The sequence below is a fragment of the Mytilus galloprovincialis genome, chromosome 8 (assembly GCF_965363235.1).
Source record: "Mytilus galloprovincialis chromosome 8, xbMytGall1.hap1.1, whole genome shotgun sequence".
Classification (NCBI taxonomy): Eukaryota; Metazoa; Mollusca; class Bivalvia; order Mytilida; family Mytilidae; genus Mytilus; species Mytilus galloprovincialis.
In genome coordinates, this window is record NC_134845.1 from 5,569,511 (window position 1) to 5,581,876 (window position 12,366).

General features: G+C 32.4%; 1 protein-coding gene across 1 annotated transcript; it reads left to right on the forward strand.

The window, feature by feature from the left end:
• The first annotated feature begins 5,293 nt into the window (after positions 1–5,293).
• Positions 5,294–6,948, forward strand: LOC143084926 (BTB/POZ domain-containing protein KCTD12-like). Its single transcript, XM_076261006.1, has one exon. It carries the CDS (start codon positions 5,766–5,768, stop codon positions 6,543–6,545), a length of 780 nt encoding a protein of 259 aa, XP_076117121.1. The 5' UTR covers positions 5,294–5,765; the 3' UTR covers positions 6,546–6,948.
• Positions 6,949–12,366: the final 5,418 nt, after the last annotated feature.

Consider the following 12,366-nt stretch of genomic DNA (forward strand, 5'->3'; position numbering starts at 1 on the left):
GGTAAATGAAGAAAAAAAACACAAACTTGAAAAATAAATCAAGAGTTTTACTATATTTTCAGTCAGTATTTGTTTTACTAAACTTTTTTAGTTGTATATAGATATAGGAAGATGTGGTATGAGTGCCATTGAGACAACTCCCCACCCAAATAACAAATTATAAAAGTAAACCATTATAGGTCAAGGTACGGCCTTCAACACGAAGCCTTGGCTCACACCGAACAGCAAGCTATAAAGGGCCCCAAAATTACTAATGTAAAACCATTCAAAGGGGAAAAACAACGGTCTAATCTATATAAAAAAGGTTTATATATTTTTTCTTCTTTTATAAATACAGTTTTGAAGAAGGACCTCCGTTACATAACGAATTAGACTCATCATTAGTATTACATTTTCTAATAGCTAGCTTAGACTTCAAATAAGACAAGTGTATACTATGTACTTTTATATCAGGTTAATGTACGTATCATCAATGGTATCTAATAAAACTCATGGTCTTATAAATTACCCGTATCATATTGCTGAAGTTCTTTGATGTTTGTGGGATCTATAATTCTCGTACAATCAAGAGTAAGGGAAGTTTTAAGGGCTGGAGCCTTTTCATTTTTTTTTTCATTTTTATTTGCTGTCTACATTTGGCATAACTCAAGGTCTTATGATAGTTTGTATTGGTGTTTGTGATAATTTGTATTGCTGAAGCCTATTCCGTGTTTTCTACTGCATACTAGATTCGGTATAACTTAGGGTTTTTATCGGGGTTTGTATCTCCTAAGCCTATACAGTTTTGTCTGCTGTCTACTTTTGGTAAAACTTAATAAGACTTACTGAATCATTCTCTCTTTTTTCCTCTGCTGTCTACATTCTGATTATCTCTGTGTTTTATGAGACTATGTATTGTCTTCTGGTGGGGGGGGGGGGGGTAAAAATTTTGCATTTCTGAAGCTTTTTGTATAGTCTGTTATCTACATTCATCTCTACAATTATTTTTGTTCCTGCATATTGAGCATGTTTTTCTAAATATATACGATATTCCAGGACTAGCATTTTCTTATCATAATTTTTTTTGATGGAGGGTTTCTGCTCACGATGAAGCTATGAAATGAAGAGTTCCTAGTGGTGAAGTTCAAATTATCACTTGGTAAATTTTACTGTCGCCATCACGGGTTGGTTGACCGTTATGGAATATCTTATTCACTGATGGCGACGGATATATGTTCTATTTGTCGAATTACTAACCTTCCTTTCCTTTTTCGTCCAAATGTGATCTACAGAAATAATTATTACAAGGTTTGTACTTACATGATCAACGCAAAGGGCAACACATGTGGAGCAAGATATGCCTACCCATCCGGAGCATCTGAGGTCATCCCCAGTCTTTTGATGTTGTTTGTCTTCGTCTTTTGATTCCTTTGTGTGTGTATGTTGCGCTTTGTATACCTTTGTTTGTCTTTTGGCATTTTTCATTTTTTTTGCCCTGGTGTAGTAATTTTATTTTCTACGTATGTGTTTTCATGTCGTCCCTTTGGTATATTTCGCCACTCTTTTGTTGTCTTTATGTGTTTTCATGTCCCTTTGGTATCTTTCGCCACTCTTTTGTATGTGTTTTCATGTCCCTTTGGTGTCTTTCGCCACTCTTTTGTTGTCTTTATGTGTTTTCATGTCCCTTTGGTATCTTTCGCCATTCTTTTGTATGTGTTTTCATGTCCCTTTGGTATCTTTCGCCATTCTTTTGTTGTCTTTATTAATTGGTCGCATTGATATCGTATTGGTTTCAAACCATGTTTAATTTGGATTTTTATTTTTCGCTGAAACAAATTGTTTTTGGCATTGTGATACAGTAAATAGTCATGAAGCATCTGCTCTCTTTCTGGCTATGTATATAAAAAACATGAGAGCAAACCAGTCGGTGTCTTTCGTTTGTATGCTGCAAAGCTAAACAAACCAGTTTATAATAAAAGAAACAGATTTTAACTTTTTATCATAATATATGAATTTCTTCCGCGTTCTTATTTTCTTTTTAAAAAATATTCTTGCGTTATACATTTGTTTTGTTTACATATCGTAGTGTATTCACTACACACATACTATACGTTTGAATACAATATTTAACGAGATGAAGAGTACACGACCCACACATTATTTAACCTACAATTTAACCACAGTCACTATTAGTCGACTTTTCTGTGATAGAAAAACTGATTTAAGGAAGTTTTAACAATTCTTAAGAAAGATATTATCATCATCCGGGTTCTCAGAAGACATTTAACTAAAACAATATAATATTACCGAGTACTTATGATAGTCATGTCTTTTGAAGGTCAAACTTTAATACTTCCCTATAGTTTACGTGTTAAGATAAACTTAAAATAAAATGTTTTGCAGTAAACATGGTAAATGTATAAATCAAATGTCACGTTTTTGTTGTTGCTCGACTGTACTTTTTATTTTTTTTGTTATATTTTAACAATGATATATATCCTATAATGATTGAATGCTACTCATAGTTACTCAACAATATAGTGACTTATAAGTACTTATACTTACTCAACAATATAGCATTTTATGACTGATATGTTACTCGGTTACTCAACAGTGTAACTTATTTTGACTGATATGTTACTCACATTTACTCAACAGTATAGCATCTTATGATTGAATGTAACTTAGAGTTACTCAACATTATAGCATCTTATGACTGAATGTTACTTAGAGTTACTCAACCGTATAGCATCTTATGATTGAAATTTACTTAGAGTTACTCAACCGTATAGCATCTTATGATTGAATGTTACTTAGAGTTACTCAACCGTATAGCATCTTATGATTGAAATTTGCTTAGAGTTACTCAACAGTATTACATCTTATAATTGATTGTTACTTAGAGTTACTCAACAGTATAGCATCTTATGATTGAATGTTACTTAGAGTTACTCAACAGTATGACATCTTATGATTGAATGTTACTTTGGGTTACTCAACAGTATAGCATCTTATGATTGAATGTTACTTAGAGTTTCTCAACAGTATGACATCTTATGATTGAATGTTACTTGGGGTTACTCAACAGTATAGCATCTTATGATTGAATGTTACTAAGAGTTACTCAACACTATAGCATCTTATAACTGATATGTTACCCATAATTTCTCAACAAAATAGCATCTTATGGCTGATATTTTTCTCAATTACTCAACAATACCACATCTTTTGACTGAACTGTTATTACTTGACAAAAAGGTATCTTATGTTTGATATGTTACTAGGTTACTCAACTCTATACTCTTCTTTTGACTGATATGCTAATTTCTACTCACAGTTACTCAAAAGTTTAGCATCTTATAACTGATATGTTACTCATAGTAACTCAACATAAAGCATGTTATGGCTGATATGCTTCTCGATTACCTAACATTAAAACATCTTATGACTGATATTTTACTCATAGTAACTCAACAATACAACATCTTATGTCTGATATGTTACTCAATTTTACTCAACAAAATCGCATCTTACGACTGATGTGTTACTCACAGTAACTCAACAAAATCACATCTTGCGACTGATGTGTTACTCACAGTAACTCAACAGAATTGAATCTTACGACTGATGTGTTACTCACAGTAACTCAACAAAATCGCATCTTACGACTGATGTGTTACTCACAGTAACTCAACAAAATCGCATCTTACGACTGATGTTTTACTCACAGTATCTCAACAAAATCGCATCTTACGACTGATGTGTTACTCCCAATAACTCAATAATATAGTATTTTACGACTGATGTGTAACTCACAGTAACTCAACAATATAGTATCTTACGACTGATGTGTTACTCACAGTAACTCAATAATATAGTATCCTACGACTGATGTGTTACTCACAGTAACTCCACAATATAACATCTAATGATTGAATTTTACTCTTGTTTACTCAAAAATATAGCACCTTATGACTGATATGGTACACCTAGTTACTCAGCAATACAGCATTTTATGACTGATGTATTACTCATAGTTACTCAACAACATAGAATGTTACTCACAGCTACTCAACAATGTAGCATCTCCTGACTGATATGTTACTCACAGTAACCAAACAATATTCCATCTTATGACAAATTTGATACACTCGATAACATAACATAACTCATTAAATATTCTTACAATGATCAAAAAGTCAAATCACAAAAATACTGAACTCAGAGGAAAATCAATTCGGAAAGTCTATAATCACATGGCAAAATCAAATAACAAAACGCATCAGAAATGAATGGACAAGAACTGCCATATTCCTGACTTGGTACAGGCATTTTCAAGTGTAGAAATGGTGGATTGAACCTGGTTTTATAGCTAGCTAAACCTCTCACTTGTATGACAGTCGCATCAAATTCCATTATATTATCACCGATGCGTGAACAAATCAAACAGACACAATAGGTAAAAATGTAAAAAAAATAGGGGTACAGCAGTCAACATTGTGTTAATATCATTTAAATCACTATAAAAACAACAAATGTAACGAAGAAGCACAAAAAGGCATATATCAAATTTAACATCCTTATTTGTTCATATTATTCGATTTAATTTGAGTCTATGTTTTGATAGCATATTTTGTAATTGATACCTGTTTTCAAAAGATTGACGCTGGGTTTATGCATTAATTTTTCTTGTTAAGATAAATATACATGTGAAAACCTTTTGTTATTCTTAAAACTTTATTTAACATACATGATATAATGATAAATAGATTTCTCTTTTAATTTAAAACGCAGATATTGGGTAAAAATCAACGAAATAGTACCAAAACCTCCCAACTAGCCCCCCCCCTTCCCCCCAAAAAAAGCCCAGCATCACCCAACAAAAACGAAGGATAAAGACCTTTGTTTCAATCTTAATATTCCAGATTCTTACAGTTTTCACAGGGATTGCGCGATCCTGGTTTATGCGAAACGTTAGTAAACAATTGTACCTCCTTACCAGAGAATGAAGATAGTTTTTGCCGTGTAATCTATTTATTTGTTCTAACTTGTTGTGATTCTATTGTAAGTCAATACCACTACACATTCAATATTATTACCCTTTAACGGGCTATATTTAATTACCTACAGAATCAGATGTTTCCATCATCAATTAAAATCAGCTGTTCCATCGATTGTATCACATGATAAAGAAAGGCTTTCCTGTCCGTTGTATATATATAAACCAGGTATACAAATATCCAAGGGAACATATTGATTCGGAAACATCATTTTGTAAAAAAAGATAAACCACGCATTTAATACTGTATAGGTTTGATTGGGAAAGCAGCAATAAGAAGCTTGTCAATACTGAATTACGATTGGTTGATTTTAGCGTTGTATCCCAGACTACCAAGAAAATATTAGCATATTAAAGACGACCAGTTTGATGCGTTTGTTAACACACTGATCAGTTAAATTGAGATAGTTAACATAACATAAATGCTATCTAAGTAATGCGGTGTGAGGGGAAGGATTAAAAGTATTATAAGTACGGAAAACGAGGCTTGATATTTTAACGGTGAGTGTATATTCCGCTAAAATACATCCGCTAAACGACGACACGCAGTAATACACAAATCAATGTAGTCAGTACATTGACTATTATTTATATTGCTGATTTTATTGATACAGGAACATTTACTTGTGAATACGGATGATAACACACTGTTTATTTTCTCTTACAAATATGCATTGTAAATATTGAAGAAAGGTTTATTATATATTAAACTGAAGACGGATCCAATATGTCGGAAAAGGGAAGTGATTTTCCTGAGCTTGTTGAATTAAATGTTGGTGGTGTATTTTACACAACTTACCTTTCAACATTAACCAAGGAAAAAGATTCATTACTTGGACAAATGTTTAATGGCTCGTCAAAAACTAAAATTGTCAAGGACAGTAAAGGAAAATATTTTATTGACAGGGACGGCGTTCTCTTTCGGTATGTACTTGATTATTTAAGAAACCAGAAACTAACATTACCAGAAAATTTTCATGAAAAGGAAAGACTTAAACAGGAAGCCGACCACTATCAGTTACCAAGCTTAGCAAAGTCAATAACCATATCACTTCCAAAACTTGCTAGCATATCCAATCGCATTCCACCAATCGCTAATAGTAACTCACTCTCTCCTATATCGGGAGAGAGCAGGGTACCAGCATACATAACTCTGGGATACAGAGGAACTTTTGCATTTGGTCGTGACGGATTGGCTGACGTTAAATTCCGGAAGTTAAGTAGGATTATTGTTTGCGGCAAAGTTTCTGTGTGTCGAGAAGTTTTCAAAGACACTTTAAATGAATCACGTGATCCAGATCGCGGTGTCCAGGACAGATATACTGCGAGATTCTTTCTAAAGCATACATACTTGGAGCAAGCATTAGATCAACTTGCAGAAGAAGGGTTTAAATTAGTTGGATGTTGTGGATCGGGAACAAACAACGTTGGAGAGGTAAAAGCCGGAATGGATACGGAGGAGGCCCGATGGCAACACTATAACGAATTTATCTTTGAGAGATGTTAAGTCGGGCAACGATATTTGTGATGATCAACGAACCGTGACTTGGAGAAAAACGTTGATCCGTGCATATTTGTTGATCAAATGAAATATGACTTGGAAATAACCGTTGATCTGTGTATATGACATGTGACTAGGAGAAAACCTTTGAATCGTGTGTTTATGTTACTCTAAAATAATATGTTAACAGCTTCTAGTCCAGTAGTCGTTTATAGATCATTATTTTTGCAGGTGTAAAATAATTGTTATATTGTCTTTTGGTGTCTTTCATTTCAAGATACAGTGACGGTAAGCTTTTAAAGTACCTTCAGCTATATATAGTAACTCTATTCATGTTATCAGAAAGTACATTTTACACAATTTACGTTATATATTAGCATACTTTATGCAATAAAATATTCACTTTTCATGCAATATTGTTTTCGAAAGTATAAGACGGTCAGTGGCGGATCCAGAAATTTTCATAAGTGGGGGCCCACTGACTGACCTAAGAGGGGGCCCGCTCCAGTCACGCTTCAGTGATTCCCTATATAAGCAACCAATTTTTTTCCCAAAAAGGGGGGGCCCGGGCCCCCTGGGCCCCCCTCTAAATCCGCCTCTGACGGTCTCTGTTGAAACTGTTGTGTTTAGAATTTGCCTGCCATCATTATGTAACACACTTGGCGGTATAATTATTTCTGATTGAGATTGTACAATGGAACTCTCCTGTGACAGAGATAAATAAAGTCATGATTATGTATGACATATAGCTGTGACATCCGAAATCTCTGTGGAGGTCTTATTAAATAGAAAGGAATAATTATCAAACATAGTTAAACAAGGGATTAGTCATTTATTCAAGCATCCAAATTTGATCAGATATATGAATAATCAAAAAGAAATCCTGCTTTTTATAATTCTGTTTACAGCATTCAACATGTTAGGACTTTGATGCATGCTACAAATATTTTATCATGTTTTCAACCTTAACCTTAACATTAACTTCAAAAGATGTTGTGTCATTTAATAAAGTTTGTAAATATAAATAATGAAGATGTGGTATGATTCAATAGTACCAATAAGACAACTAGTCGTCTTCACAAGAGACCAAATGACACAGAAATTTACAACTATAGGTCACAATACGGCCTTCAACAATAAGCAAAGTCCATGAAATATCTTATTGCAAGACATTTGTTTCTTAAACTATAAACACAAACACATTTGAAAATGGATTAACAATTTCAATTGGATAATAAAAATGATCTTCTTCTAATTATACTATTTAAGATCCTTTAAAATTAATTAAAATGATTTGATACATGTAGCTCTAGAATTGTATCCATACCATGTTGTTAGAATGATTGTTATAAACCAATTCGATTAGACGTATGTGCTATTCTAGTCTATGATTGATTTTAAACCTGTGTTCAGAAGTGGATAGTCTCAGTATATAGTAGACATCATACTGTAGATCTGTTCACAGTTGGACACGTAAGAATTCGGAGAAATATCATGTTGGTTATATGTGTTACTATCCATTACTCTATACCCAGTATCTCACTTTTTTCATATAAGGAATACAAATTTCTAATACAAAATCAATGTTAGGGGTGACGAAAGTACTATCTATACAAATACAAATGCCATTTTCACATATTTGTATCTGTTCAAAAGAAGGATGGACCAATTTATAGTTTAGGCGAATGAATTAAGCATGGGTCATCTCAAATAAATAAAAAATACGGAGATGTGGTATGATTTCCAATAAGACAATTATCCACAAAAGTTCTAATGAAGGGAATGTACAGACAATCGAACGGCCTTCAACAATGAGAAATTCCCACCAGCTATAAAAGGCGATGATCAGATGGTCTATCATTACAAAACACTTAATAGCGGCTTCACACATACTATGTCATTGTTAAAAGTTTAAAATAAATGGTACTTGATGATACAAGTACTACATGTACTAGGAAGAAAGTGGAGCCTTACAATGAATTTTTTGATCTCATTATAATCTCGGTCGAGCTTTGGGTCAAATATTCACAAGTCATAAGTTTTCTAATACAAATACCTTATAAAATTGAAAATCATTGTAAATTTATTTCAAAGTATTGCGCTTCTTTTAATTTCAACTTCCTTAAAATTTCAATTTCATTTTCGTCCAAATGATATGAACCATATTTCCTTTCCTTTTCTTTTCTGAAACTGAAAAGTAATTTCTGTTGATTTTTGAAATACCAGATCCTGCTTTCGTATGACTTTACTTATTGTTTATACTTGTAATTCAACATCAAATTGAAAATGATTAAACAATAACTTCTTCAAAATAAACATTTCAACGTAAAATAAAACATTGATAGAGATAATATTTATCGCGATTTCTAAACATGCCATAGTTTATTCTACATAGATGTAATACCAATAGTTTATTCTACATAGATGTAATACCAATAGTTTATTCTACATAGATGTAATCAAACGAGAACGCACAATGCCATAGACTGCCATTTACATTACACTATTCCTCGTCGTCTTATCTTTACGGTTTGTTTCTCAACAATAACGGTAATCATTCTACCACCGATGATTTTTAAAACAGAAATCGATAGAAGCGAGCCTGGCTTTATTGATAACCCGTTTCAGAGAAAAAATATTGGCATTTTTCACAGTAACTTTGTGATAAATATGAAATCTGAGCAAATCCAATTTCGTGAAAATTGCATTCTCTTTCAAAATCATTAGGTATTTATTCACTGTTTCTATGGGAACCAGAAAAAGTGATTACCGTTCTATATGATAAATCAGAAATCATATACTGGTCATTAAACACACTGGGCAACTTAATTGTTATCTAATATAAAAACAAGACACTAAATTGTGCAAAACCAATTTATATACATACAAAAGAGAGAAATGACACGAATTAAATATGAAACAACACTAAAGCTATCGAAGGAATTCTGTTACTAAAGGAGAATTCACAGTAGCTCAGCCAAGCGAATGAATACGTGTATAAAGGGTACAACCCAGAATTAAAATATAAACCATATTCCTAATAAAAATAGATTAACTTTGTCTTTAACATATATTTATTGGTATGTAGTAATGTTAATCAGTCTATGAAATAAATTAAGTACTGGGAAATTGATTTTATCGAAAAAAAATGTCATGTTTTCCAAGAGTTTCTGAATTAGAAGTACACATAATGCACAACTATTTAAAATGTGTAAAGGTTTATATAAAAAAGAAATACAAACAGAATGAGGTGGTTCTTTTTTCAGACAATTTGTTATATTTAATTTAGAAATCAGGAACTCTTTTACTTGTTCGGTATTTTATTTGACATTTGAATAATTTATCCATATTGTTCGAGCTAGTTTTCTTATTTTCAGTCGCTCGAAGGTCATTTCAATGATATATGTATCTTAATTTCTGTTTTATTTATGGCAACTAAGAATAGTAGGAAGTATGTACGTGCAATTTGGTGACAATATATATATGTCTAGGTTATTCTTAGAATTTACAGCCAACTTTAAAGACAAAGAAGAACCTTAAGATCTGTTCAGATAAGAAAGAATTGGACAGGAAAAACAAGACAAAACCAATTTACTTACAAACAAAGAGAGAACAGACTTTAAACGATATATACCTCTTAAAGACAATTTGGAGCTGAAAAAATGATAAATTTTCCAAACAAAAAAGGGGTCGTACGCCCTCTCCACCTCCGTGAAGCCGCCACTGTGGATTATTTATTTTAATCCATTATCCTCTGTGTGTATTGTTCTTGTTAAGATTTAAAATCTACATGTATCTAAACAAACAATGAAGGAAAAAGACTTCCTGAAGAAACGTTAATTTCCCAAGGATATATAACCCTGTAAAATCAATACATTCTTCCGTATACGTTGTAAACATAAACATTTTTATTATAAAATCAGATTTAAGGTACGTCCGGTTTCACTGGATACACAAATATCTTATATTCATAGTTCGTATTACATTGTTTTTATTAAATTTTCATGTAATATTGACGAATTTAAAACACTATAAAGTCTGATAACTACTTGACATGCTAGATCAAACAAACCATGCTAGCAAGGGATACGATACATGGAGGTATTATGTGCATTTAGATTGCTATAAAAGTCTAACCACAGTTTTGAAGATCGATGAATTCTTCAAACAATAAATTAATTTCAGATCCAATTTCATTTTCTAGGTCGAATGTAATTATTGTGTAAAATTTAAGCACTGAACAAAGTAAAGACCTTGAAAATTCAGTTTAAAATTAACATTTGTTCAATCGTCAAATTCATGTGTATTAGACAATGTCAAGTATTGGTATACAATTAGATAAATAAACAATAATATAAACAGTGGTATGGGGTTCGTTCATTGTGGAAGGCTGTTCATTTTTTAAGACTGTTCATTGTTGAAGGGTGACCTATTTTGTCAACTTCTACGTCATATGGTATCTTGTGGAGAGTGGTCTCATTGGCAATCATACCACATCTCCTTATTTTTATTATTCTATATTTATGAGTTTATGAACATCACATAGATTGGATTTTTTTTAGTCCAAGCAGTCTGTCTCTGAATCTTTACTGCGGATTTGATGAAACACTGAATTCTTAGGTAAAGGCATATAATACAACCATAGATATGTTCCTAGTCATTTGGTCTCTGGTCGATATCATTGGCAGTCTCACCACATCTTCCCATTTTATATTCATCATCTTCTCCAATTTTTCATCTTCTATTTTATCTGCTTTATATGAAAAATATAAGAACCGTTTAACTCCTTGAAACTATATACATTTGCATCCGTATGAATATTTCCTATAACGGATTTTTACAATAAAACATATTAGTACAGGTTTAAGATTTCTAAGAAGCCTTGGACTACATCGCTGTTTTATTCTTTGAAGTGGTTTATGTGGTTGTTTAAGTATGGGAAATTTGGTATTTATGTCCTTTATACATATATTGTGGTATTACAAACCCGTTATATTCAGACCGTATTTGGGTATACTGTAATTTTTCCGTGAATACTTTCTATAGAAACCGTTTAAATTTGGTTCAAACAATTCGCACAAAAATGTAAACGGATTATTTTATTTTAGTTTTTAAAATCATCCCTTTAGATTAAAAAAATTGTGTCGTCATACTAGACGTACCATTTGAATTTGAAATTTACAATCTTTCAATCCAAAGTCATATATGAACCATAACATTAATTTATTAATAAAAGCACGAGATCAGATCTATTGTATTTGCTTCAATTAACTACAAACTTTACACTGTTGTTGGTTCTTTAATAGTTATCCCACGATGACGCGGTGTGTCAGTGTAAGATCACCCCGATGGCCGTTTTAGATTAGACGAAAAACCATTTACAATTCATAAAATCTAGTTTAGAACGCCACACAACCATTACAATATACTTTATTTAACCTATAGCTGTACAATGTAACCTATGGGAATGCAACCCGAGTATAAATCTCAATAACCGAAAATTATACCATAGCTATCCATGGTATAATTTTCACAATTATACCATGGTTTTGTTGTATAAGGTATTCAAAAGAAAAAAATTGTCAAGACCTGGCCGCGGCCGCCTGAACTTTTTGATAGAAACAACAAAGTCAGTGTGGGGCCACTAAGCTAAACTGCCCGCTTTGCACCAGCTGAAATAAATGATTGCTTAGGGTGGGAATCGAACCCACATACACCAACTCTGTTGTCCTATATTTTAAATGAACCAAGATTCGCACCCAGAACAAACAAATAAAGTTTAAAAATATGTTGATTATCGGTTATTAAATGGTAAACTTTCTATAGG